Source organism: Molothrus ater, chromosome 2, assembly GCF_012460135.2.
Source record: "Molothrus ater isolate BHLD 08-10-18 breed brown headed cowbird chromosome 2, BPBGC_Mater_1.1, whole genome shotgun sequence".
Lineage (NCBI taxonomy): Eukaryota > Metazoa > Chordata > Aves > Passeriformes > Icteridae > Molothrus > Molothrus ater.
The window spans coordinates 18,600,850-18,628,189 of NC_050479.2; the positions used below are offsets into that span (position 1 = coordinate 18,600,850).

The window sequence follows — 27,340 nt, forward strand, 5'->3', positions numbered from 1 at the left end:
GCCGTCACCTTGTTGTATCTTACTCTCCTGTATTTTGTTCTCTTCCACCAGCTGATCTACATGATGGCTACTACATATAACTATGCTGTTTTGAAGTTTAAGAGTCGGGAAGATTGCTGCACTAAATTCTAAATTGTATAAGCCCAGTAAAAAGCTGCATTGCGTAGCTTGAAATACCACTGACACCCTAGACTAAAAGTCTAGCTTTTTGGATTTTGTTACAGTAATTGTAAATAGCTTCAGTAAGCATCGTTTAGCTTATCAGATTAATGAAATGACTTCTTGTATATGAACTATGATGTGGATGAGATCTGGCTATTTTTTCATGTTGAGAGGATTCAGTTACTGTAGGGGTGTTTATAAAGCATCCTTCTGAAAAGGGGATGTTTTCATTTCAGGTCTCCACTTGATTTCTAACAGTCATCTCAAACAAATACTGGAACAGTTCAGGGTCAGATGCATTAATTTATTCTTCGCCATGAACACCAAATACAAATGCCCCTAAGCATGCAAAATATATATGGTGTGAAAGAAAGGAATAATAAAGTAGTGCCAGTCTATGTTGGCAGAGGTCAGAAGCCCAGGTATTATGAATTAATTTGCTTGTATTTCCAAGTGATTCCATGGATGATGAAATCAATTATTTTCTCTTACTCTTAAGTGCATGCCAAATGATACTCTTTATCTAAGAAAATAAATCCTTGTCTTAGCTCTGCGTAAAACAATCACATTCTTTTGGACCCTGAACTAGTAAGAAACAGCATATAAATAGCTTCTGCTCTTGTATGGCTGCACTTTAGTAACTGATTTCTCAGTAGCCAGATCTCAAAATGTAAGTATGACTGCACAGGAAGCAAAACCATGCATAGATCACAGGGACCTTTTAACAGTGTTGGGGGAAAAAAAGAAGGAGAAGCAAATCAATGTTTTCAGATGTAGATGTTTTTGCATGAAGTATGGGCAAAAGAAGTTGGCAAGAGACGAATGCACAAACTAGAAAAACAAACACATAATAATTTAAAAAGAGAACCATTTGCTATATGCAACTCTTCACAGAGGTCGGACAATGGAAGTTTAAAATGTAGCTATAAAAATGCAGGATTAAGACTTCTTAACCCAGACATTGCATGCTTTTGCTTAGTTTTGGATTCATGTTTTGATGTTTAATTTTTCGATGTGTTAATGTAGCCTTGTTCTCGTGAATAAAACAGTTCACAGTTTCAGGTTTTCTTCCAGGGGGAGGGTGGAATTCTCATCTGCTTGTTGGGGGAAAAGACCTGCCGGGCTCTGGGCTTGGATATGCATAAACACCACGACCTTAGAGAGCAGTTCTTCTGAGCACCTCATAGTTTACAGATTCCGTATACTGCCACATACAAAACTGTTTGTTCCTGCTTCCCCCCATTCTGCATTTTAATTGACCCGTACAACTCTGTAGCTCATTTTAATATTGTTGTACTAACTATCTCTAAATTGTGAATAACCAACTGAATTATTAGCATGCCAAATTCTAGAGATCTTTGAAAAATAGCCTCTGTGCTTGTTTTAATAACAGAATGCTTATTAACGTAGAATAACTATTTTTATGGTTGTTATTTTAAAGAGCGTCTATTAATCTGACTAGCAGCTTGCTTTGCCTCTTGACATGCTCACTCGCCATCATGCTCACCCTTCTCTTCCAGATCCACTTCCTCATGATACTGTCTTCTAACTGGGCCTACTTAAAGGATGCAAGCAAAATGCAGGCCTACCAAGATATCAAAGCAAAAGAAGAGCAGGAGCTTCAGGATATCCAGTCTCGGTCAAAAGAGCAACTCAATTCTTACACATAAATGTCTGCCACATTAATTCAGCAGAAGAGTTCTCTAGCTCTGACAAATCAGCAAATAGCTGCTCTGCAGTACAGATATGTGTCTAGCAAACGAAATTAGAGAGAAGTGTAAAAGCTTCACATTCCAGCTCCTGGAAAACTTTTTTAGGGAAATCGTCCCATTGGTAATCTTCCATCCTTTCTAAAAGAGAATGGAGGGTTTATTCCAGGCATTTTAAAAGGCAACACTTTACAAAAAGTGACCAAATTATTCTTCTTTGAGACTTGGTATTTAACATTTGACTTGCTCCTAGAGCATGACGCCCTGCACAAACCAGTGGCAGGTGCCCCGGCCAAGCAGGCAGCAGATCTGTGCAGATCTGTGCAGACCTCAGGCAGTGCAGGGTGTGTGACTGAGCACCTCCCAAAGGAACCCGTGCCCAGCTGGGATTCCTGAGAGAGAGGAGCTCGTGTGTGTGTGATGGCACAGCTGCAGCAGCTCCCAGGTGGTGCAGGGGGGCTGTTTGGGAACACCCACACCTGGGCCATGGGAGCAGCTGCACTCCTGTGCCACACACTGCCACCATGAAGCCATCGCGTCCCTGTGCTCACCTGAGGGGCGAGCAGATCTCCCAAGTTCTAATCCTTTTATTAACTTTTTAATGGAATGTAGATCCCTGGATCTGGATAATGATCCCCTTCTTTGAAAATAAATGTCAGCTTTGCCTTAATATTTATTTTCTATAAATGTTGTAGCATTTATATAGTGGCAGGAGACCATTATCCTACATTTTAAGTAAGTGAAAGTGTTACCTTATTAAAATGACACTGATCTGACAATTCCAAATGAGCGGATGAGAAAGTTTGCAGAGTTTTACACAAACAATAAAATTTGCAGCCATAAAAATAATACAGGATGTCCACCTTTCTCTATCTTGGTGCTTAGCAAATTTATAGTCAGTACTTATGTGTTTTCCTTTTTACAAATTAATTAGCACACTAAGAAAACGTGGTGTTCAGAAAAAAAAAAAATCAACAAAGAAACTGGTGCCATTTTAAAGTCATTTCCCATAGAAGTCTGCCTTCTAATTAATGTTTTTTTTCAGAAGCATTCAGTGATATCTTGAGTATTAGTGATGGTATATTTGGTGTTTGTTCTATATGATATATATATATATATATAAATGTCGGGGGGGGAAAGTAAAAATACATCATTCATTTGAAAAAATTAAATATTCAAGTCATACCCCTGCTAAGCTGATGTGTGGTTTGGTAGTTTTGACTGTTTGCTGAATATACATCAAAGGAAGCACAAATTCCTTCAAATCAGTATTAAGAGAAAAGGCATTATTGGGGGGTATTAACTTCAAATATAATTTCTTTTGTTAACTACTGAAGTCTAATTTGACAGTTTCAAAAAAGGGGCAAAGTTGATTGATGTAGAGCAAATACGAAAAAATAGCCTAGTGTATGTTCTTACCTGTTGCATGAAGGAGACATTTCTACAGCAATGCAGGTGATGTTCTAGCCCAGTGTTTGCATAAGGGTAATAATGGAGGCAGTGTCTTAAAGCCTAATTCTTTTCTAATTCAGTGTAGCTATTACTGGGAGTTTTTGAAGTTTTGTTTAAGTAGTCTAATATTTTTATGTAAAGAGCATTAAATTTTGCTATGTATAAATTTTTGTAACCTAACAGTGAATCAATATTTTCTATCAGTGCCAAGGGCTTCCTGTAGTTAAATCCAAGTGTTAAAATAAATATTTGTAGATAATAGACAACACTTGTGTATGCTTATTTGAACCCAGACCTACAGCTACTCCATGGCAGTGCATCTCTAGGCTTTATGTCTCTATCTGAGGTGAAACATGTTCTGTTCCAGAGCTCCCTGCCCTCCTGCATGGGGCAGGGCAGCTCTGCAGGTGCAGCTGCAGCAGCAGCTGTGTGCAGCATGCAGTAGTGGTAGTTGTTCCAGGCCAGCATAATGCAACAAGCACTACCCCTATCCAACATCCAGAAATTCTCAGTCACTCAGAAATTCTGTAAAGGCCAGAGTGGCTGCAATAGCAAATTAAGCAGTATGCAAAATCAGAATAACCACCACATCACATTTTAGCTCCATTTCAAAAAGCAGAGCTTGTATCTGTCACAGTTTTGGTACATTGTGTTTAAACATCCAGCGAATTTAAGACAGAACTTTGGTTTTTTTGCCCCTAAATTCTGTCAAACTTGGCTTCATGTTCTTGTAGTTAGGTCAAGATAAGCAGCCTCAAATGCAGTGCAAGTTGTAATATATGCTGCCACCCAAAATTACTTCATTGATAAAAACTACTGTATTTTATACTGTAAATAAAGTTTAATGATCTTGCCTATAATCTACCTACAAAATACAAAGCTTAAATAAAGATGAGTTAAATAGCATTTTTATTTTAATCTCTCCATTCTGGGCTGGTTAATACCAACGAGGTGATCCATGAGAGGGGCTGCTTTTGAAAGTGGCTCCTGCCGTGCAGCAGAAGGGACACCTTATTTTGGGTCTGTCACACTCAATGCTCTGAAGCTGTGTGAGCCAAGTGCCTCCACGGGACACCTTTAAATCAGGTGATGATGAGGGAATTTTTTCTTCCTTTCATCCACACTTTGAACCATTTGGAGAAGGGGTTGGGGGGGGCGGGGGTTGGTAAAATTGACAAAGTTTAGAGGAATTCAGTGCCAACACAAATCTACCCAAACATACTGATCAGTTTCTGTTCCCTGCTTTGTTCTTTCTCTCACCCCACCCAAGGGCTTCCTCTTGGATTAGTAACACATCAGGACTCCCTGTTTGAAATGAATGACTGAAGTGATGAAACAGATCAAAATCAGCTTTATTAATTTATAATTACACAGCCCACAGTGTTGCTGCCTAACATTTATTAAAGGCACAAAACGACTTAAAAATATCTTTCTCATAATAATAATAAAAATTAAAATATCAGTAGTTATGGTTCACCAGAAGCTTTCATCCACGTCTCCATGAGAAATGTCTGCAAGACTATATTGATTATAGGAGGGAGGAAAAGAAAGTGGTACGAGTTAATGTAGTTTATCTTAAATCTTAATGCTCATTTTAAAACAGAAGAGACTGCCTTTGCTGTTCCAGTGAACTGCTGGCAATAAAACCAACCCTAAAGCAGGAGGATTTGGGCCTTCATTAACTAAAAGCCATCACCTCAAAAAGCAGAACTATCTTGTATAGTGCTCACCAAGGGAAAACAACACAACTGGTGCCAATTCAGGAGCAGCAGGGTAGGGTCTGCTATGTTTAACAGCACAGACAATGGTGAATCATTACTATAGTCCCAGTGAACCTTTATGGGTTTTTTTCTAACTGCTCCATATTTTTTGCTTATTTTCAATTCTACATCTCGGAAAAACTGAAAGATTTGGAGGAGGATTGTTTGGTTTTTCTCTTGCAAGCAACTAAAACATTCATCTGTATTTATCAATGCCTAGAGAGAAGCAGAGGAAATGCCTGGGTTGTTGTGACTCAGTGGAGGCAGACAAAATCTCTGAATAAAGCATCTTAAAAGTCCACAATGCTACTGAAAAATCAAAGCTAGGAACAGACTATGGTGAGGTGCAGCACAGACAAACTTTTACCCAGGCTGTCATCACCCAAGAACAATCCCTCGAACTCCAGCTCTCTGTGAAAAAGTTATGAGTGCCACAGCTACTGAAACAGATCATAAAGTGCAGCTCTCAGATGTGAGTTACATACAGTGCTTAACTTGCATGTACAAGAATTGGAGGGATCCTCAATTTTTCTGATACAATTGCTTTTGATTAATAATTTATTTGGGTTTCTAAGGAGGCAGATGTCTCTTAACATAATTCATACTAAATCTATTACAACTATATATTAGAGTTGTTATTATTATAATTTGTTAGTATGGCGTACTAGAAGTGATGCATACATGAGCCTTACCTGTCATCATTTTCAGTAGATAAAAGTCCTTCTGAAGGTGACCCTTCTCTTATTTCTTCTTTTTTTGAATCCTAGTAACCAAGAGGAAAATACACTTTCTCTAACCAGTTCTAATGTCAAAGTGATCTAATAATAGTATCTGGATTTTTAAGGCTCATAACTGAAAATAAAAATCTTCCAAAGGACCAATCCTATTTCTATAAATGCTACACTGGATCTAGAATAGTAACACTTTGGAAATTTAGATTGGGATCATGTCTGAACAAAAGCATCCTGCATTCCTTCACTGAAGTAATGTCCACCCATACCTCTTCTTTAACAGTTCAATTTTCCATTTTGCCAGAATAAATTCTGTTGTGTTACAGGAACACAACCTGACGTGCGTAGCTTCAAACCATACTTAAATGCAGTTTAAGCTAAAAATTGAGGACTTTTAAATACAGTCCTAGTACCTTAAAAAACAAACTAACAAACCCTCCACCCAGAGGATACCAGTAACCCTTACAGAACAAAGTTTCCCATGTTTTTTCTTTTGGATCATCACACTTTTCCAATACAAATCCAAACACTCTGCTCTGCAGGTTGCTACATAAAGTTTATAAATGAAGAAAAAATTAAATGTGAAAATTGTTTTCATTCTAAGCAAGCCTAGCAAGACACAAATTGGTCAATAATATTTTTGGGACTGTGTTTTGAGAATAATCACCTTGTTTGCCAGTTCCTGCTCTCTGCTCTGCTGAATTATTCTCATGTATTTTTCTAATGGATTGGAAGGAGGATCCTTTACATTATTTTCAGCAGCAGTGCTACCATGCTCAGATTTTACTCCCTCTTTATCTTCTATTTCTTCATTTGTTTTCATTGAGTCTCGGATACACTTTAAGACACACACAAAAAAAAATACTGATTAGAAAAATACATTTCTATCTTAATACCTGTAATACAACCAAAATTCCCCCTTAAACTCAGTAAAACACACCAGTCTAAACAGTATTAAACAGGAGCTAAAAATCCAGAACACTAAACACTAAGTGTTTAAGCTCAAAGGGATTTAAGCAAACTCAAGGTCTCCTTATACCCTCTGCTTCCCAGAGTACCCTGGAAATCCTGACAGATGGACATGAACACATTCTGGTGGTGTCCCCACCTGCAGTGGCCACACCACAGAGACAGCAAATGTTCAGTTTGTTCCAACAGCGTGGTGACAGTGGCCATAAAATTGTAGCTTCCAGTTACATGAGGCAGGGAAGGAAAGGCATCTGTTTCCAGTGAAAAAGTCACTTGGCATAAGGAGACACTCTAGTTAGACTGGTTAATCACACATAAAGTAAATAAAATAACTTAGCCTCTACTACTTCCACTTTATGGAAAAAAAATCTACTTTTAACCAAGAAACACATATAATAATCCTAAAATGCAAGCCACTACAAGGCTGCATTACTGTCAGAAATTAAATTACCACCTCTTCATTAAGCTTCTCCACTTCTTTTTGCTCGTTTTCCAAAGTTTCCTGCTCTTTCTCTTTCCTTTCTTCTTCTAAGTTTTGCTCAACTTCTCTGTTCTGTTCTTCAATCTGCCTTTGATCCAGCACCACTGTGAAAAATTATTTCAACATCTGTAATTTGATTTATGTAGTTCAGTAATCATTACAAGAGCATAGAAATCAGTACCAGGTTCCTGTATAATGTTAACAGCAAATGAAAAACAACTGCATGTGTTGTTTGTACATCCACTGAACTTCCTCTTGGGTATGGGCTAATGTGTTTTCCCACCTCTAAACATTTTCTAGTCTGATAAAGGACTCACCAAGAGTTAAGGAGTAGTGCCAAAGTACAGGCCAGAGATTTGACAGATCTGTGCTTCTCATTCCTTTCATGGCTATTCTTATTAAACAAACCTTTCTTATCCCAAAGTCCATGTTACTGTATTCTTCCCCCCTCTGTAATGTGGTTGGATACAATTCTTTGTATTTATAAAGCAAAGTATCTAAAACCCCTTGGAAAAGTATTGCAGGACATGCTGCTGATATGACCAATGCATTTAAAAAACTGTGTACAAAGAACAGCATTGGATAGCAATGAGATGGGCAAACTAAGGACTGGGAATCATGAGAAGCTAAAAAACCCTTCTCTAAATAAAAAGAACCATAATGTTTGCATCTAGAACAATTAGAAAAGCAGCATATGCTGACTATATATGAGATATTATTCTCATCTAGTCAAAGAATTAAAACTGCATTGTGATAATACAGTTCACCAACAGAGTCAAGAATAAATTTTAAAAAATCCAGACAAGCAGTACATAAAATTCTTCAAAACATTTAATGTCTCATTCCTATCAAAACAGAAATTATATTTAATAATTACCCAAAAGAAAAAAATCATCTCACAAGAGGCTGGATGGGGGAGGTGGGATGGGTGGCAAGAATGTTTAAATTAAAAGCAAATTTAACTAAAGCCAGGATGAAAAACGTCATCCTCATACAAAAAAAAGCAAAGGAAAACACTCTTTTCTCTTTATTACAGAAATGGCACTTTCTGGAAAATTTTTCAACCACACCAGCCTACATATACCTACAGACTCTTAAATATTTGTCTTTCTGTGTTACACATTTGACACTTTAAAAGGGTACTTTCTTTTGTGTCTGAGCTGAGAACTCACTCAAGTCCTGCAGTGAAGTGGCTGCTGCTGGCACAGGGGCTGTGACACAGTTTCCATCTACAGTGTCCCCAGATGGATGCAAGACATCACTTTCACACTCCTCTGGTATGTCCCCCTGATCTGGAGAAGAATTTTGAACAATGGCTTCATTATTTTATAATTGCAAAAGTGGAGCACAGCAATGGACAGAGAGTGTGGGAATGGCTAAATTAGAACACAAAAATATCAGCACTAATTGAGCATTTTCCCTTCAACTTGATCATCTCTCTGAGAATTAAGAATTATCATAGGCTGTACTTGCTTCCTTAATTACAGAATTGTTAGTTTTGAAATTAGCTATTGGAACACATTTGTTTATAAAGCCAAAACTGTAGAAATATACAACAGAAACCCAAGATGTTTTCATTTCTTGACAAAATCAAGATACAAGTAACAGAAAAATTGTGTATCCAAGTTCAGCTCATAGTTTTTATGCATATAAAAATAATCTTTAACTATCTGGTCACACACTCTTTAATGGGATCTTTGCCTTCTTCAGTGCACAGGATGGATGCTGCTAACTCAGATATTCTACATTATACTATCTTTTCCCTGTGCAAGGTTGGCTCTGAATTCACAAAACCACAATTACTGTCCTTCCTCTTTGATCATTGCTGTGATATTCAACTGCTTTTAAATTACTGATTTGCAAATATGCAGACTGCTATTATCTCATTTCATGGGAGGCAGAAAAAAAGAGCTAAAACAAGATGTGGCCATTATCTCTAGACAGCCAACCTGAAATACACAGGACTATTCCCCCAAGCACTTGGTCTAACACAGAACAGATACTCTATATATCTCTTTAGGTTTTGGGTAAAGCTTTAGAAAACATCAATTTTCATCCTTCGTATACTAGCAATGTCTCAAGCTTTTTCTTTTTCACATAATAATGAAACTGAAATATTTTACATGAAAAAACCCAAGTCAACCAAACTGATCAGCCTCTTTCTCTCTGAATGATTATCTCTCTAAATTTCTTCAAATTAAAACTCTTTTAAAAGAGCTATAGATGAAAGCATAACAGGAAACAGAAAATTTCTGTTAAGCTGTCATTCTAAGCTAGGAGAATGTTTTCAGTTTCTTACCAAAGCAAGAGGAATTCCTACCAGCTTCACCTAGGAAAATAAATTCTATATATGGGGTGTTTTGTAAGACTAAAATAATGGGCTATCACACTCAAAAGAAAATCTATTCTGTTTTGTTGCTCTCTCTTAATTATAAAGCTATCAACAACAACATTATTTCCATATGAAGCACCAATAAGCATCAGGTGTATTTAAATTTAAAAAAAAAATCCTTTCATAAACTTGCCCCAGTTAAATATTACTTCTAACCTCAAAATGACTGCTAACAACATAAACAAACAAAGAAACCCAAACCAGAACCATTAATAGTAAAAACCATGTTAAATTAACTAGTCTGCAAAGGAGGGAAAAAAGCTAACTCTGTACACTTTCACTCCCTTTTTAAGGGTGGACTGAAAGGGATGCATTATTCCCTTAAGACAAGCACATCACCCAGAAACAATTGCTGCCAAAATAATCTGCTGATCTTTTCTTTCTAGAACCCACTCACAGTAGCACTTAAAGACTTCCATATTTTCTGGTATCTCCTTTATGTCATAGATTTTTTTTACTGTTATCAACTTCATCCTTCACTATATCTTTTTCTGTATTTACTTTTTAGATTTTACTTTCTTACCCACCTCTCCCTGCAATTTCTCCTGAACCACCTCCTCCCCTTTTCAGCCAATCTGATTTCCTCCTACATACTGAGATGCTTGAGGTAGGCTCACCCAACTAAAGTACTGTTGATTGAGAAATCATCAGCATATGTGAACTCTTACAATGACTGACCACCACACATCAGCAAATGATTCATTAGTACCTTACCTGGGCACAGCATCTACTCAGCCCTAATTGCCAAGAAAATGCCAGTCTGTTGTCATATGTAATAAAATAGAAGTGAAATATGTAATGTATTCCCAAAAGTGTCCCATACAAAATTTAACAAATAAATATAAGTCTAATTAAAATGTGAGATGAGTAGAAACCATTAGTGGCTACAGGCTTGGTTCATATTCAAATAATGCATTTAAAGCTTATAAAAGAAATAAATGAGAGAAATAAAACCAGCTGAGTAATGAGTAAAGCCTCACAGATGAAATGCACAGATGATGCATTATCTTCTGCCAGTTATCACTGAACACTATCAGCACATCTGCTATTTAAACAAACATCTTTTTTGGTTGCTTGTTTTTAAAATACTGAAAGCCATATTCTCACAGGGTCAGGAGAGTGAGCAAAGGCTCCACTCTATCTTCCATATGACCTAACCACAGCCAAAAGAAGCCAGTCTGAAAACACTGACACCAGATAGAATCACTGGTTTCCAAGAAAATGCCCCTGACTCTCCCAGCAACAACGACAATCTCTTCACCACCTATGAGTTCAGTTACACCACACAATGCCACATGTCCACCAAGCCTCAGGACTTTACAGACCTCATGAAATCTGCAAATAGGAAAGGTTAGCTGGCTGTTCACATATTCCTCATTGACAGCTTCATTTACTTTAAACCCACAGTTTCATGGGAGATAAGGCTGCTAAGGTTCAACATTAGGATGTCACTCTAAGTAAGGCCTGTAACTGCTTCTATTTCTCACTCCATACACAAATGGCTATAAAGGACACCAAGTTTGATTACCCTCTTGTTTCTACACTGCCTTAGTTATGTCAAAGATTTTTGAAAACCAACCCTGCAGCACAGGGAGAGAAGAAAACATTTTATAGCCTGCAATAAACAGAGAGAAGAAATGCAAATAAATGGAATACTGACCTCAGAGAAAAAAAAGGGACAAAATTCAAGTTTCAGTAACTGAACCACATGTTCCAAAACAACTCAGAAATGCTGATTAACTGCATAAGAGTTCCTTTGATTAACTGCAAGAGTTCTTTCTTCCCACATTTACATGCAACCTAAAGCAACTTCTAATTCATACTACTATTTAAGCCTCAATTATGAAGGAAGAATCAAGAGTGCATGCAATAGCTACAGAAACCTATCTTTAGACTTATAACCTGGTTCTAATTTATGCAGCAAATATAATAAAGCCTCAATTTAGTTCACATACTAATACACTTTCCTATTTAAAAAAAAATTTCTACACCATGTTAAAACATTCCAAAGCAACTGTCAGACCTACAGCATTAATCAGAACAAAGTTATGCAAGATTTCTGAACAAATTTATGTTATAAATTTCAGAACCAACTCAATTTAATGTCTGCTTATTACTATATACACTTACCTAAAGATGCAAGAATAAAGAAATTTAATACTCCATCATCTGAGACATTGGTTTTCCCTAATTCCAAAATTTTCTCTCCAACTGCAGTCTTAAAACTATGAAGACAGTTATCCTATACTGTTAAGCCCTAAGGTGTTAAACAAACTGTCTGAAATGCACTAAAACTTACCTTCAAGAGTAGAAATGTGTTCTTCAAGATCCTCATACCTTAGTTTCTCTGGTTTGTGAATATCACTGAGATCTTGTTTATCTGTTTGTTGACTCTGAAGTCTGAAAAAATAAGGAAGAATATAAATAAGTTAATAAATATAAATGCTGAACTTGTAAGCAAATAGCCATCTGAAATTCACTCATATGTTAAGCAACAGACTAAGCCAAACCTAAAATCCATCAAACTTTCTGACTCAAATTTAAGGTATTTTAATCCAGTTCTCTAACTTTTACCAAAAGTCCACTGCATTCCCCTTCAACCTTTCCCCAAGGTCTTTACATGACATAATTTTATAACATTAAAACAAAATAAAAAGAGTAAGAAAAAACATAAAAAAAGAGAAATACAATAAATTGTGACAGTCAACTGAAGCAAAGAAATTTGCCTTTTTAAGCTTTGTGTTACTGTTTAATTCCCATTTTGATATCATCTTAACAGATGTGTTTGAAATGTATTAGGATTAGATGTCTGGCAAAACAAGAGATGCAGGGGTGAAAATCTGGCTTCTATCAAAATGGGGTTAGTGCCCTCATTCTAAATCCCTGTTTATCTCATCACAAAGATAATATGAAAGAACAATGTCTCCCACGTGACCCAGCTACTAAACTCTGACCAGAACCAGAACAGCAAAAGGAGTGCAGGTCACTAATGAAATTCAGCATCAGCACTTCATAAAGGAGCTTACTTCACACCAGCTGGTGCTCTTCATGACAGCCTGTTTGTGCTTACAATTTCTAAGGAATACAGGTCTTCCATGGGGCAAAAGTGGAGAACAAACAATACAAACAATAGCAAACATACCCCCAACAATGAGATTTGTTCATAAGAAAAAAATGAATCTGCATTGCCAAAAGGATAGTTCAGTGATGTCAGTGGGGAAAAACAGCCTGTAAATTAAATAGGATAGAGTAAATGAAATTTCAAGTTTTGGAAATCCATTTCATGTTTTGAGTCTTTCCTTCACAGAAATGGTTAAGTGCTAAATAATTCTCAAGGGTGTGAAGTTCAAGGACATGCATGTCACTTTCTTCAATACCGTGTCCTGCAACACTTCTAGAAAGACAGAGAACCACTGCCTCAGCAACAACCCTCAACTGGTTTCTTCAGGCCAAACAAACAAAAAAAAAATTAGGTAATAATCTGCCTTATCACTTAGTCTTCCTGTCTGTGTTTACTGGTTTCCTTCATACCACTCATATCTTGGAACATAAATAAACAAGGAGCTCTCTAGTTGCAGAAGCAATTGTTCTTCCCCATTGACTGAGCTCTGACTTCTAACAGCTTGTCACGGACGTTACAGCATCATATTCGCTTTTCTTGCCTTTTCAAAGATGTTCCCATTGCCACTTAAAATCTACAGGTCATAAACTAATCCCACAATACACATCAGTGATGTGGCATTTGCCTAGTAATAAGAGTAAATAACTGGAAAAGCCCACACATGCATTTCTCAAATATTTCATGCAACAGAAAACAGTCCAAGGCACATGAATTTAAAAATACGCAACAAAAGAATGTTTTTCCTTTGAGAAAGTCTTGGGAAAGCAGCAAGTTCATGACAATTATTGGGACCTTATACCCTTGCTTTGTCATAAGAAACCCAAGAAAGCAACGCAACAACAAACTATAGCTGCCTTCCCAGACCCAGGTCTGTCCTCATAACATGCTCACACTGTTCACTCTTCAAGCAGGATGGAGTCTACAAAATCCTTCAAAGAAGTGCAGTCCCTCACAGGATTAGAGCATTTTCCCCTATCACCCTAACATGCAGGTTAACATTCAACCTCCACTTTTTAAGGTCTGTCAGAGAAGTACAAGAAATCTGAGACATACCACAGAAAATGTGAATGGGTAGGGAAAGGAGACACAGCCTGAAGGGAATACTTAAAGGAAACTGACCTAACAGTCCCTAAATATCCCAGCAGCTCATTTTGAAAACAAAAAACGTAAAGGCTCTTGCAAAATAACCAGATAAGAGACCCTCTCTGCATTAAATGTATGTTGAGGCCTTGATAAACAACAAAATAAGAAAGGCCTACAATGGCTGCTAGAGCTGCCCCAGCACAAGCTGTCTCTCTTCAGCCACCAAATCAGGAATGATGGCTAGCAGGTTAAGGACAATTCAGATGTCTCTTCTGAGGAAAAAAATAGTAGAAGTTAAATCCTAGAGCTGCTTCTGAAGGCACATATTCAAGATTTTTAGTTTTGGAGAGTGGAGGCAACACTGGCCATTAAGAACAGAAGAACTCCAGACATGGAAATAGGAGATACAGAGACAAAAGAGAAGCCATTTTAATGCAGTCTAATTTTGTCAAGTTATTCATTTACCTTAAAAAGATATTAAAAAGAAAAAAAAAAACAACAAGAGAAAAGCTGTGCTACCCATCCCATTCCCACATGCAAAGGAGACTGGAAAATCCTACTTTGAAAACAGGCACATGGACAAGCTCTTCAGAGAAAGAAAAGAAGTAATAAATTTAGCATTAGAGCTTGTTAATGAATGAAATGAGAATGTAGAATTGCCTTGATTTAAATTCTCAAACAGGAAGCAGAAATTCAAATGCTTCAATTAGCAGAAGCTCATCAGTCAGGGCACAGATGTGAAAAAAAGAGACACAATAAAGAGACATGGCTTTGCTCAGAGCAAAGTGTTTCTGTTTTTTTATAACTAGGTTCCACTTGAGGCATGATATTTAAAATGGTAATCCTTATTCATCTTTAGAAAAGTTTTCACTTATAAAATCAATGGCTTGCTTGATTTGTAAAAGCAGCTACCACTGTGAGCAATTAGATAAATGTTTCTTTAAAAAGCAGGTTAAAAATGTTGCTTTGTAAACAATGTTACCTGATTTTCTGGCCATGACTGGATGGCGAGGAAGGAACAGTCTCAGGAGATGAAAGCAAACATCGCTTTGAAATAGGAGAAAGAACCTGGTCAACACTCTGCTGTGAAGAGGTAAAGGATGAGCTCTTGATGCTCTCTGCAGAATAAAAATTCCACAATTTGTATTAGCTATTTGTGCTACTATTTCTCAGACAAGGTTGTACAACACACGTTATTGGTTCAATGTGCATGGACCTAGGAAGAAAAACAGTCAAATGCATGAGCTAGTTTAAAGGAAAATGAAAAACTGCATAATCCTTCTACTTGCAGATTATGCAGTAGAACAGCTGTTGGATCTGCCAACTGTAAGTATTTTAGAGGAGAATATACTTCTTCCTTTCATTCTCCATTCTCCAGAGACACTGGTGCTGACAACTGAGCTGCACTTAACCTCACTTAAAGGAAACACAAATCTCAGACTCACATGCATGGTATCTTCTACCTCTTTAAATTCACCCTGAGCTGTTCAGACTGGTATTTCCAACAGCACCAAAAAGCTCCACAGAAGCTTCCAGAATGACTTAAGAATTTTCTAGCAAAATCACACCTGGTGCTTCAGCCACCTTTAGCAGAAAAGAGTAATATATATATACACCAGTATAAAAGCACTCCTCAGAAGACTCATGAGGGAGAAGTGACATCTCAGTGGGGAAGCAATCTAAGTGGGAGCTGACAAATCCCACTAACAGCATTGAAGCTAACCTTAATATTCTATCACCCAGGTTCAGCCTGGTTTCCTACACTCCACACCACTCCATTTCTGTAACTCCTGAGTCAGGTAATGCACGCTCCTTTGTTATTCAATTCTTAGCCCCTCTCCAGTTTTGTGCACTAAGCAAATAACAGATCCAATGGAAAAAAAGAGATCTACCATCCTGTAACTAGCTCCTGAACAGTACAAAGACAAGACAGATTGTTCAGGTTCTGCACACAAATATAGTTTTAACATTTCCAAAGTTTTCAACAAAACCCTAGTATTATGAAAGATTTTGTCTGCGTGCAGTGCTAAACAAATAGTCTGTGGGTATTTTATATAGAAACTGACAGAGAGAACTTACAACATGAAAGATTGCTTTGGAAGTTGAAGTCTCAAAGATGTTTTTAGTAACATCTAAGAGTATGATACTCTACATGCAGAAACACAGGGATAGCCACAATCAATCAGTGTTGTAACCTGTTTCTAACAGTGCCCACTACTAAAGAAAACTAAAGTTGAAAAAGGAGAATACTTGTATCTTACTGCTGGCAACATCCATCCCAACGTTTCTCCAATCAATACTTTTTTGGATCACCCTGACAGAGAAGTTGTATTCCTGCATCTATGCTTGTTCTCACAGAAGCAATGAATTACACAACTTACTCATGGTATGAAAAAGCTTTATATTTTATTTCCTTTCAATGTCAGGGGATTCTGGGGTCTGTGAAACAGTAATCGGTTGATCCCTTTTCACCTTCTTCACATCGCTCATTGTTTTCCAGATTTCTCACAGCCATCCTTCTTTCAAACTAAGCTGCCCTTGTATTTAACCTTCCTTCATGGAGCAGCTGATCATTATCTTTTTTTTGTTACTGTCTCTTTTTTAATTTTATTAAATCCACTTCGAGCCAGGGTGAAAAAAATTGCATCACTCAAGAAGCAGATGTACTTCAGATTTGAAACAACAGATTGGTTTTTTACATTTTGTTTCTATTTTGCTTGCTTTTCTGAGTACTGTCCTTAAAAAAAAAAGACTAAGCAATTATTAGAAACTGTGATATTAATAGCAAATGAAAATTTTTCAAAACTAGGTCCTTCTCCTTACAATTGCTGAGGAGTATTTCATAAAGATGTCACACAAAAAGAACAAACAAAAGGAAATCTGGACCTTTCAGACTGGAAAGCATGATTTAAGAGAAGACAAAGACATTTTCTGCCACACACTTTTAACTACAACAGTTAAATGAAAGGTTAGAAATATAGGAGAGTTAAGAAACTACAGTTAATGTTCAAAGTTACACTTAATAGCAAGTTTTGAATTAAACTCTGTATATTCATGAAGTTACACCTGTAGGGATTTATATGATGTAGTCTTCTCTTGAAAGCTCCCTAGAGTATGTTGAGGGAACGTAAACATGCTTCTCCAGTACTTGTTTCCAGGAAGAAGCAATACTCCAAGCAGCTGGTATATTCTGTCTCCTGCAAAACCACATCTCCTGACTTCTGCATCTTAGCAATTAACGAGTCCATGACTAACACTGCTAAATCTTTCTGTTCCCAGAGCACAAGAGGAACAGTAAGCAAAACCCATTACTGCACCCCATTAACAAATGAGACTTACCATCTGGAATTCTCTTGTTATTGAGGTCTTTCTTTGGTTTGGAAATGGGAGTAGAAGAAAGGCGCCTTGAAGATGCTCCTCTGCGTGGTGGCGTGAAGGAAGTTTTAAAGATATCGACCTGCCCAGTGCTTTTGATGTGCTCCTCACCTCTTGGACTGCCCAGAGGGGAATGTGGGCAGCTGGGATTATGCTCTACCAGTTCCTGCTGGGTAGACAAAGGCTTGCTACTAAGAGGACACTGCAGAATTAAAGGAGGCTGCATCTTGCTTGGTGTTCTGCTTGCAGCTGCACTCAGCATAACTCTGTGCTGGTAACTCCTGTAGGCTTCTTCCAAGAACTCGGCCTCCTTTTCCAGCTCCTTCACCCTGGCCCGGGCCTGCGCGATGCACTCCAGGTCAGAGTCCGGGGAGGCGCCGCGTGGCCCTGGCACGGTGCTGGCCGTCCCCACATCGGACAGGGGCAGCTGCAGGTGACAGCCAGGCCCTGGCACGGTGCTGGCTGTCCCCACATTGGGCAGGAGTGGCTTCCTCGGGAACGCGCCATCCACGTAAATGTCATGGGGCACCAGCCTGTCCCCCGCCCTGTCTCCCAGGAAATCGAGGACGGAGCGGTCAACGAGCGATGGCTTTGGGTTCCGATACACCTCATTCTCCAGAGCTAAACAGTAGCAAGAGGAATAAGTGACACTAAAGAGAGGGAGGGAGACCCACAGCAAAGCAAAAATAGTAAAACATGGCATTTAAATTCCAATTTGATCAAAATTACTCTACCACGGAATTGGTTTACATTTTGAGAATTTAATAGTTTAATTGAAATTTATTTAAATGTATTTTTAATAAAGCTTCAAAGCTGCAAATTATCACTGCGATTTTTAAAAGATATAGTTCTTCCACGTAAAACCACCATTAATTTAAAAAATAACATTGTAGAGTACATAGTTATGTTTAAGTAAATAAGCAAACATGAAAACATTACCACTTTGGACATGTTATATCTTATGCTGGTAAAGTCTGAGGAACACAGGGCATGCCACAATAAAGTTTCCCTTCATTTAAATCAAAAAGTAATTTTGGAGAAAAACAACACAGGACATAGAAAATGTTTTGTTTTGTTTTTTTCATTAAAAGCACTCTAAAACTGTCAGTTAAACTGAGTGTTTTGTGGCAGTCCGCTTCCATACACTTGCATGCTTCAACAAGCCCAAAAGACCAATCTGCTGTATCTTTCAGCAAATTTACAAACTTGTTTTTATTCTACACAATTGGTTCTTCAATGACTTCATTAACTCTGATGTAAAATGAAAGTCCCTACAGTACTTTCAGTCATTTAATTAAAATATATATTTGCTATTTTCATATAACAAATTTCCAATTCCAAATGGTACCGATATGTGTACCATAAATGTACGTGTAAGTCTAGTGAATAGTATGAAATGTAAAATATTGCATATACTGAGCTATGAGACAACATGTTGTATGTAATGTATGATCATTGCAGAATTGAATTCCAGATTTTTACATTAAATAAACATACTAACCCCTTTATTTATAATACTTGATGTTAACAAACTGACAGACACGAATCTTTAAAAGAACATTTCTTCAGCAGACTGAATTGCTTTATGTAAGTGCCCCTGTTTCTAATGCCCTTAAAGGGCAAGTTAAGCATAAGTTAGGCAAAAGTTTTTAGACTTGACTAAAACTGTTTAAGAGTTAGACCTAAATTTCTGCGGTACAAAATAAAATTTCAAATTTATTATTTTTATTATGAACGTTCAAGAATCAAAACACATTAAAACACAAATTGCCTGCTGGAAAATGTTCTTTATGTTATCAGCAAACATTAATGGCCTTATACTGAGGAAAAACAGACAATAAATATATGCAAATGCTCAGGGAGGAGTATTTTTCTTCCTCTGCTACCTTTGTTTCCTGAAAGGAGGTTAAAATGAATCTCCTTTTTAAACTGGGCTTTAAATAGATTTTGATTTTAAACTTTGAAATCTACTCCCTGGTGATGTGCTGGTTCTATACAACTGCAGTTTTTTTAAGCTTCTGGAACTTCTTTCATTTGTCCTTCATAAAGGACTGCTCTGATGTAAGATACAAACCTGCCTGTGTTTGCTTCACTTGCAGTTTCAGCTCTTCAACCTGCATATTTAACTTCCTGACAGTAGCTTCAGAGTCTAACAGTTGGGCCTTTAACTGGGCACAACGCTCAATCTATAGGAAATCAAGAGAAAAACAAAAACCAGCATAATTCAAACAACAAGAATAATCTCAACTGGCTGAATACTTGGTTTCTAAATGTTTTTCAGGTCCAGTCAGATCATATATACCTAGTATCCTACTGAAAGTCAGCACTGACATTTTGGTGACTCGGTAAGACTTGGTAATGTTGGGTTGGTTTTATTTTTTGGTAGTTTTTTGGTGTGGTGATATTTTGTTTTCTTTAGATTTAGTTGTATATATAAAAATAGGCACTGTACAAACAATCTTTGTAACTACATGCCAAATGGCCTGCACAGGCAGATGGGTAATTGTGAAAGAGATGACAGGAAGAAGAAAATATTCAAATAATTTTGAAATAATAATTTACCTCACTTTGTAGCTGTTTTTCCAACATATGCTTATGACTTTCATATTCATCCAGCACCAATTTTGTAGAATGCTCCACTCTCCTCAGCTCCACTTGGCAGGCCAGGTACTCTGCCGAGGGCTGGGACAGCTCTACCCCAAAAGGGAAACACCAGACACTCAGACAAAGAATAACAAGTGTGCACTTTGCTACACGATACCCCATGAACATGTAAAGCCAATTTGATTTTAGGAACATAACAAGGCTTTGTCTGAATAAGTACTTGGGGACACTTTTCTTCCTCCTTTTACAAAGGACCAAAATCTTCATTGGTGTAGTCCTTTAAGAACTAGACCCAGACTATCCTACACTGGAAGAAAAATACATATCCTTATCTTACATAACTGCACATCTCTGCTCTCCCATAATCTGAAATGCACATTAAAAATACTTTGTATTTATTACTGTAGTCAGGCAAGCATGTCAATAACAATGCCATGTTCTTTTACCATGATTAACATACTCATGAAATGGTTAGAAATATTGCACTGCTTTTTCAGAGGGTGAAAGGGATATCCTTCCAAATTACAGCTACCACTTAATTCAGGATTTCCCCCATACAGACATAAAAAATAAAATAAACTTATGCCAAGGACTGCTCAACCACTAGCATGGGCTTCATGCTAACTACTAGCAAACATAACACAAAGAAAGCATTTTAATGAAAATTTACTTCTAAACAAATATTTGTAGAGAAACATAAACAAGAAAATAACTAAATAATTCACACTGACTGTCTCGAAGATGCTGGTTCTCACTCCGAGTCTCATCCAGCTGTTGCCTAAGTAGTTTATTCTGAACTTGGAGCTCCACTTTTTCCTCCTTTAGCAAAGGATAGTCTGATACCTCTTTCAGCTTTTCTGTCAACAAATTATTCTGTTTATTTACCAACAGAACCTGGGCCTTCACTGACTCCAAGTCCAGCTGCAGACAAAGAACAGTTTAGAAGCTTATGAACTGCTGCACTACTCAACAATTATTTTTATTTCACTTTTTTTTAAATTTGTAACATACTGAACTGCACCAATTAGAATACAGGCTTCTTTAAATTCATATTTACAATTACCTCAAGCTCTTTGGCGCGTGATACAGCTTGCTTGAGTTCCTCCTTTTTTGAATTAACAGCAATGGCTTCTTCTTGCAAAAGCATAGCTTTCTCTGCAGGGAGGATTACAAATCCTGAATTAAAATTAGTAGAGTATTACAGTATACAGTAAAACTGTATCAGCAGAAAACAGTTTTAAGCTGCTAAGCCCAAAATTCAATTTAATTTAAAACATAAAAATGACTGTCATACACACGCCTTCAAAATTAACTAAATCATGCTGTATATACAAATATATACACAAGCATATACACATTAAGAATCAAATTCATATGCCTGTGATACATCATTTCTTACACATCCCTAACTTTAAAGTCTAACCCTGTTATCTGTTCTGCTCTCTTCCACAAGCTCCAATTAAACATTTTGCGCACAATAAATGTAGAAACTGGCAACTGTGCCAGCGTTGTGAAAGCCTGAATGAGCCAGTAGGACTTCCAAAGGAAATGGGACACTGAAAAACCAGCAATGCTTTGCAGCCTCTGTGCAAAGCAGCAGTTTATGATTCCCACTGCATTCTGAACAGCAACAAGTTGCTGAACTGCCACTGTTGCTGAATGTCACCTGTTCTGATGGCTCTTCTGTCCCTTATACCATTGAACACCAGGACTGTCTAGGAACAGTAGTGGTTTGGTACATGATAGTAAAAGCTCTAGAGATAAACAGGTACTTTATCAATCTCAGACAGATGGTTACCTTTATTTCTTTTCTCATCTTCAGTAACTTTATTGGTTCTGGCTATGTGTTCTTCTTTTAATTCAAGCTGGTATCTAGAAACAAAAAGGATTATGTACTCCCAAAGGATGTGTGTACACACATGCACAGGCATTTGTGTTAACTCCATTCTTTGCCAAATTAAACTATAATCCCACAATTATTTATTAACAAAATTAACTATCACAGAGCCACCAAAATGGTTGTAAAGGGCCCTGCCAATCATCTCATTCCACCACCTCCTCAAAAAGCCAGACTTCTGCCACCAGTACAGCAGGGCAGATGAGGCTCTTCCTAGCCAAGTCTTGAAAACCTTTAAGGACATATATTCAGCATCTCCCTGGATGATCTGTACCAATGCTGCACTACTCTCCCAGTAGATTTTTTTCCTTATGTCCAAGCTAAATCTCCCAAGCCACAATTTCCAGTCCCTTCCATATGAACTCAGAGGTCACATTTGAGAGTCCAACTGAAATGGACTATCCTGGCATACTTAACCAAGCCCTTTCCAGTTTCTTCATGACTTTTTTGAACTGGGGAGCCCAAACCTGGGCATGTCATTCCCAGCACAGCTTTCCCCAGTACCTTTCAAGGGACAGTAAGTTCCCTCAGTCTGCTGGCCATGCTGCTTCCAATCTTACCCATCATACTGTTTTGCCTTATTTGTCAGAGCATGCTGCTGGCTCATAATCAACCTGGCATTCACTGTAACTCATCCAACTCTTCTTCAGAAACGCAGCTCCTCAGTCAACTATTCTCCCCATTTATACAACCTCACAGGGCTATTCTGCCCCAAGCACTGAGTTTTGCCATTCTCCTTGTTAAAATTCCTAGGATTTACACTGGCACAATTCCTAACCTTGTCAAAATCTGCCTGAACTGAAACTCTGTCACTCACTGTGGAAATGATTCCTCTTAATTAAGCCTCATGTTCAAAGCTGAGATGCTGTGCCCATATGCAGATGAAGGTGTTGGACAATAAGGGCCCCAGAACTGGCCCCAGGGATTCTCTGCACACCACCAGTCACCAGCCAGACTCTGAGCATTGCCCAGGTACACCACTATTCACAGCACAGTAGTTATCCAGCAGGGCCATTCTACTGAACTGGAATTTACAGGAGCTAAGAAAGCTCAGCATTCTACATGACTGGGACATAATTATAAATGGTTTCAGATATAGCCAAATCCATCCTCCTGCATTTCTGCAAATGGTCCAGACCACTCAGATCCTTCTCCCAAATATGGCATTGTCTCACTATTTCTTTAATTTTTCACAAAATTCATGCCCACAGACTTGAGTTGCTTGATCTGTTTACTGCAAAAAATAAAAAGATGGATTTGCTAGCAAGCATCACTACTTCTGTATAAGAAACAGTAGTCTTTAATACTTTTCATCAATGATTTGGGTCAAAAGGACATGGATTTCGTCTTTCTGAGCACCTGCAGCATGCCTTAAAATATTTTGTAAGTTGATAAAATAAGCAAAGCAGCAGTTTATCCTTAAAATGCTTTGCTTCTCCTCATGTACTGAAAGGACTTTGCAACCACTATTTGTAACTAGCTGTAAGGTGACTCAATTAGTTGCATTTCACTGGCCTCTAACAAAATCATCAAATGCCTAGGGCTTATTTTTACCAAAACCTACTATCAACATCTTTGCTCTTTAATTTAAAGACCTAAAAACAGATAATACTGCTCAGTGGCTTGCAATAAAAAGTAATGATTCATCAGTTGCTTGCTTTAACTGCCTAACTGAGACAGGTTCATGACATGCCAAGAGCTCTTGTCTGCATTGAAATATCGAGGAACCCTTCAAGTGACCAAGGTACTATAAGGAAGTGCTACAGTAAAGTTAGGATATACCCACTGCAACACCCCAAAAGAAGGCACAGATGACTACTGCCAATTCCTTAAGACCAGGTTCAAACAGAAGGTAACCAATAAGAGAGAGATCTATATCACAGAATCCCTCTTCAGAACTGAGAAGGGGCAAAGGTAAGAGCCAGTCTGTCTGTACAATGGACTAGTATGCCTCTCACCCCTTTTCCAAGAAACCTGTAACATCTCTTTAATGCTGATTTCTCCTTTATGCCTCTTCTGCATTCGTAAAATGCTCACTTCTTTTAACTGTGGTCAAAGGAAGTAACTGCTTCAGATCCCTTGTCTAAATATACAAGCTAATGTCAGATCTCTTTTCCAGATACTGACACAGAATTTAAACAATACAACAATATAACCTATAACCAAAAGAGAATTATTTTCTATAGTAAACTTACTAGCAAATAGCTAAGCAGTAATGTAAAAGATTCAGTAACACTAAAACAAAAACATAAATGCACATTTTCAAGTCCTTGCTTTGTACGCTTTTCAAAATAAATCCTATAGAATTTATGACTCTGTTTTCATAGGAAATATTATGTGTCCTATTAGAGACAAAAAAAAATTTACTTTAAGAGCTCTGTCTTCAGCTTTTGGTCATATGTCTCCTCTATGTTCTTCACAGCAACCTCACGACGCCGAAGTGCATCTTCTATAGCTTTATTTTTCTCCTCCTGAACTTTCTGGGTGCTGAAATATCCAGAAATATACAGACAATGACCAGTTATAGAGTCAAAGTTTTAGTCTGGGATTCTGTTTCAAAATAACATTTATAGACATCAAAGGGCAATGTGCTTGTTTGGAATACTGTTGCAATTTGAAATCATCATCAGACTCTGTCACTGTAGTTCATTAAGAACATGGTGATGTGACAAAACTAAATTGCCCTATTTAAAATTCAGTACCAATCAATTATGCAGCTATCCCGGGTTAACCCTGGCTCAGTTTCCCACACCAAACACACTTCAGAGGAAAGAGCTGAATAGCTGGAATAGCTGAGCATGCTATTCTATCAGCACCCTCTGCTGGGTTGATAAAAAACCCCAAGTTTTTGTTAGCAGGATACTCATTTCACTATGAAAAACAGATGACAAAGTAACAACATTAAGTAGTATTGAAAGTTTGGGCAAAAATGGATTAGTTACTTTGTTTTATTTAACTAAAGAAAATGGATCTTGCTAAGGACAAATAATTTTAAAAAATCAACCCCAAAACATAGGACTAATAGGCAAAATATTCATGTGTAGATCTTATGAATGTTAGGGTTACATACTGTGTTGTTTGGGGGTTTGATTTTTTTAATTTAAGCACTTGAAGTAAACATCTGGTTCCTTGCCTGCAAAGCAATGCTGAACTGTTTTGGTTGGATGAGGCGAAATAGAAAGAACCAGAAACACCTTTTTGTATGGGGTATCCCTGCTAATAGAGACAGACAGTACACAATACTGCTAAAAATGTAAAATTCAGGGATATATTATCTATATCAACATCACAGAAGCAGAAACATCTTAAGGCAAGTTTTGCAGAAGCATCATTTAGCATTGTACATATCCTTTAGCAACTTACATTTCAAATGCCTCCATCCTTTGCTTCAGTTCTGCCTCCCTGGTCCTTATGGCTTCAATATCTTTCAACAGACTTTGTCTCTGAGCATACACTTCCTTTGCTTCTATCTGCACCACAAAACATTATCCTTAGTTTTACTTCACTGTAAAACTTCATTTACTGTCTAACACAGTCAAACTTTAAAGGATCTTCTTCAGGGACTGACTGATCTTGCTCCCATAAATACTATTTATATAGTCATTATATGAAATAACATCTGGAATAAATTTGAAGTATCTTTTTTAATTCCCTTTCTACTTTCACTCAGAGTAAAAATGTTTTAGATGGAGTCACTTCTGCCTACCCATAAACATCCTTCAAGAAATAGCACCGATTAAAACTCAAGAAAAAGGAATTTTTTTTTAAATTGCAGAATAAACATGCTCAAACACTTGACTTTTTTTTAATAAACAAGTTTTGTATATTCTTCAAAAAACATAGTTGAAGAAACAAATACCAAAACCCACTGATAAAACATGACTTAAAACTAAAACTGAGTAAACCAACAGCCTTTCAGTTTTTGCAATTTAATTTACAGAACTCACAAAAAATTGTAAAAGGGATTTTTGAAGTGATGAACATACTAACATCAAAACCCACATATCTTCATATTAATAAAAATGGCTTTTTTTCCCCTTAAGCGCAAAATACATTATTTCTCTCAAAAAACCCAAAAAAAGTCTAAGAAGAGAATTGTTGTTTTGCCATATGGACCCTTAAAATCAACTCTGAAAGCCATGTGCATTTGACAGTGCTGACATATTTAGCTGCTGCTCCTGGTACAAAAAATAGACCAGTTTCTCAAGCCACATTTCCTAGACCTAAAGTCATCATAGTGATGGGTTAAATGACCTCACATCTTTAATTTAAATATACCTGAACTCTGTTAAAAGAATCCCCAGGTAATTGAAACAAAGCTCTCAGTGAGTGCAGAAGCTGACAAGAGAAATCAAATATTTATACAAAATACTTGACAGATATGTTGATCTAGTCATTGGCAGGGTTTTTTTAAATTACTGAATTAATTTCATGCCCACAGAAGAAGATTGATAGTATAACACAGATGTTTTCTTGTCAGCTTCAAAGTACATAACCATGAAATAAATTCATGGCATGGTGATAAAATATTTAATATTATAGTAATTTATATAGAGACCTGCACAACTGCTTTGTTAACCAATACCACATGTTCTCAGGGAAAAAAAAGAGACAAAATCATAATGCCACCATACCAAAGCAAAAATACAGTTAGCATTTGTGGATGACTATTATTTGGATATGAAGGTCTACTGCAGATAGCAGGGAGATGGCAAGGCAAACAGGCAACAGAAGAGCAAACAAACTATTCTTTCAAAAACTGAGAAGTAACAGCCTGAGACTGGGATAAGCAGTTGAGAACCACACACAAATTATTGTGTGCTGTAGTAACAGTTACTACCCTGGCAAAACACCAAGAGTCAACAGCCCAGAGGAGTAACTCACCAACACAAAAGTGTTCAAAAAAATGAAATGTGATGCTAGCTTACAGTAAAGATGCTGGTTATTAATAAAATTCAATATATAAAACCAAACGTGAACAGGACATCTGTACCATATGAGCTATTTATTCCATTTAGAGTCTTCTGAGCACCTAAAAGAACTTAAGAGTGTAAGTAAAAGCTATGTTCAACTTTCTGTGAAAAAAAACCCCAGTGATCTGAATTCAGCAAAATTATTAAAACAGATTTATAAGTATTTATTACATTTAGATCCCAGCTTGCAGAACTCTTCCTTTTCCAGCCATCCCTACTTAGATGTTTAACCACACTCATTCTTGCAGTTGCTAAATGCATTCCCCTATTTATAAGAACAAATGTGAATTCTAAGTTTTCCCTAATCAGTCAAGTAAGATCTGAAGGTAAATCTCCCAAAGATAAAAGAACAGTCTAACCAACTCACTGAATCATTTTGCAATAGATTAGGAAAAAAATATTTGGAACTTTACCTCTTGTTGCTTTTGAAGCCTCTCAATAGCATTCTTTTCACGAGAAATCAAGGCCTCAGACTTTGCTTGATGCGTCCTCTCTAACTCATGGCGCAGCTCAGAGATTTCTTTCTGGGTCTGCACTTTCTCCTCCATTTTAATCTTTGCTATTTCAACTTCTTTAAAATGTTGAAGCTTTTACATGAAGGAGGAAGAGAGGGTTAAATAGGGCCATCCTC

The 27,340-nt window shown here is 37.2% G+C and overlaps 2 protein-coding genes and 1 long non-coding RNA gene across 11 annotated transcripts in view; 2 read left to right on the forward strand and 1 right to left on the reverse strand.

Moving 5' to 3' along the window:
* Window positions 1-4,229, forward strand: part of GPM6B (glycoprotein M6B) — a 107,044-nt gene extending 102,815 nt beyond the window's left edge. For 6 of the 8 annotated variants that reach the window (XM_036384969.2, XM_036384994.2, XM_054514030.1 and 3 more), the window contains one exon: window positions 1,683-4,229. In XM_036384969.2, the coding sequence (XP_036240862.1) occupies window positions 1,683-1,832 (150 nt within the window). In that variant the 3' untranslated portion in view covers window positions 1,833-4,229. Of the gene's footprint in view, window positions 1-51; window positions 1,221-1,682 lie in introns of those variants that run through there. The other 2 variants (XM_036385003.2, XM_036384977.2) reach the window with 1 other exon arrangement.
* A 425-nt stretch (window positions 4,230-4,654) lies between these two features.
* OFD1 (OFD1 centriole and centriolar satellite protein) overlaps window positions 4,655-27,340 on the reverse strand; it is a 29,501-nt gene continuing 6,815 nt past the window's right edge. For both annotated transcript variants that reach the window (XM_036384936.2, XM_054514029.1), the window contains 16 exons: window positions 27,123-27,296; window positions 25,100-25,206; window positions 24,104-24,223; window positions 21,638-21,711; window positions 20,903-20,994; window positions 20,571-20,760; window positions 19,798-19,928; window positions 19,310-19,421; window positions 17,200-17,856; window positions 14,843-14,978; window positions 11,956-12,056; window positions 8,437-8,556; window positions 7,238-7,368; window positions 6,482-6,652; window positions 5,776-5,846; window positions 4,655-4,842 (listed from right to left, as the gene is read on the reverse strand). In XM_036384936.2, coding sequence (XP_036240829.1) covers window positions 4,797-4,842; window positions 5,776-5,846; window positions 6,482-6,652; window positions 7,238-7,368; window positions 8,437-8,556; window positions 11,956-12,056; window positions 14,843-14,978; window positions 17,200-17,856; window positions 19,310-19,421; window positions 19,798-19,928; window positions 20,571-20,760; window positions 20,903-20,994; window positions 21,638-21,711; window positions 24,104-24,223; window positions 25,100-25,206; window positions 27,123-27,296 — 2,433 coding nt within the window. In that variant the 3' untranslated portion in view covers window positions 4,655-4,796. The remainder of the gene's footprint in view (window positions 4,843-5,775; window positions 5,847-6,481; window positions 6,653-7,237; window positions 7,369-8,436; window positions 8,557-11,955; window positions 12,057-14,842; window positions 14,979-17,199; window positions 17,857-19,309; window positions 19,422-19,797; window positions 19,929-20,570; window positions 20,761-20,902; window positions 20,995-21,637; window positions 21,712-24,103; window positions 24,224-25,099; window positions 25,207-27,122; window positions 27,297-27,340) is intronic.
* LOC129046611 (uncharacterized) lies at window positions 15,150-18,348 on the forward strand. The gene is made up of 2 exons (XR_008508230.1): window positions 15,150-16,246; window positions 17,140-18,348. It is a non-coding gene; the product is annotated as an uncharacterized LOC129046611 (long non-coding RNA).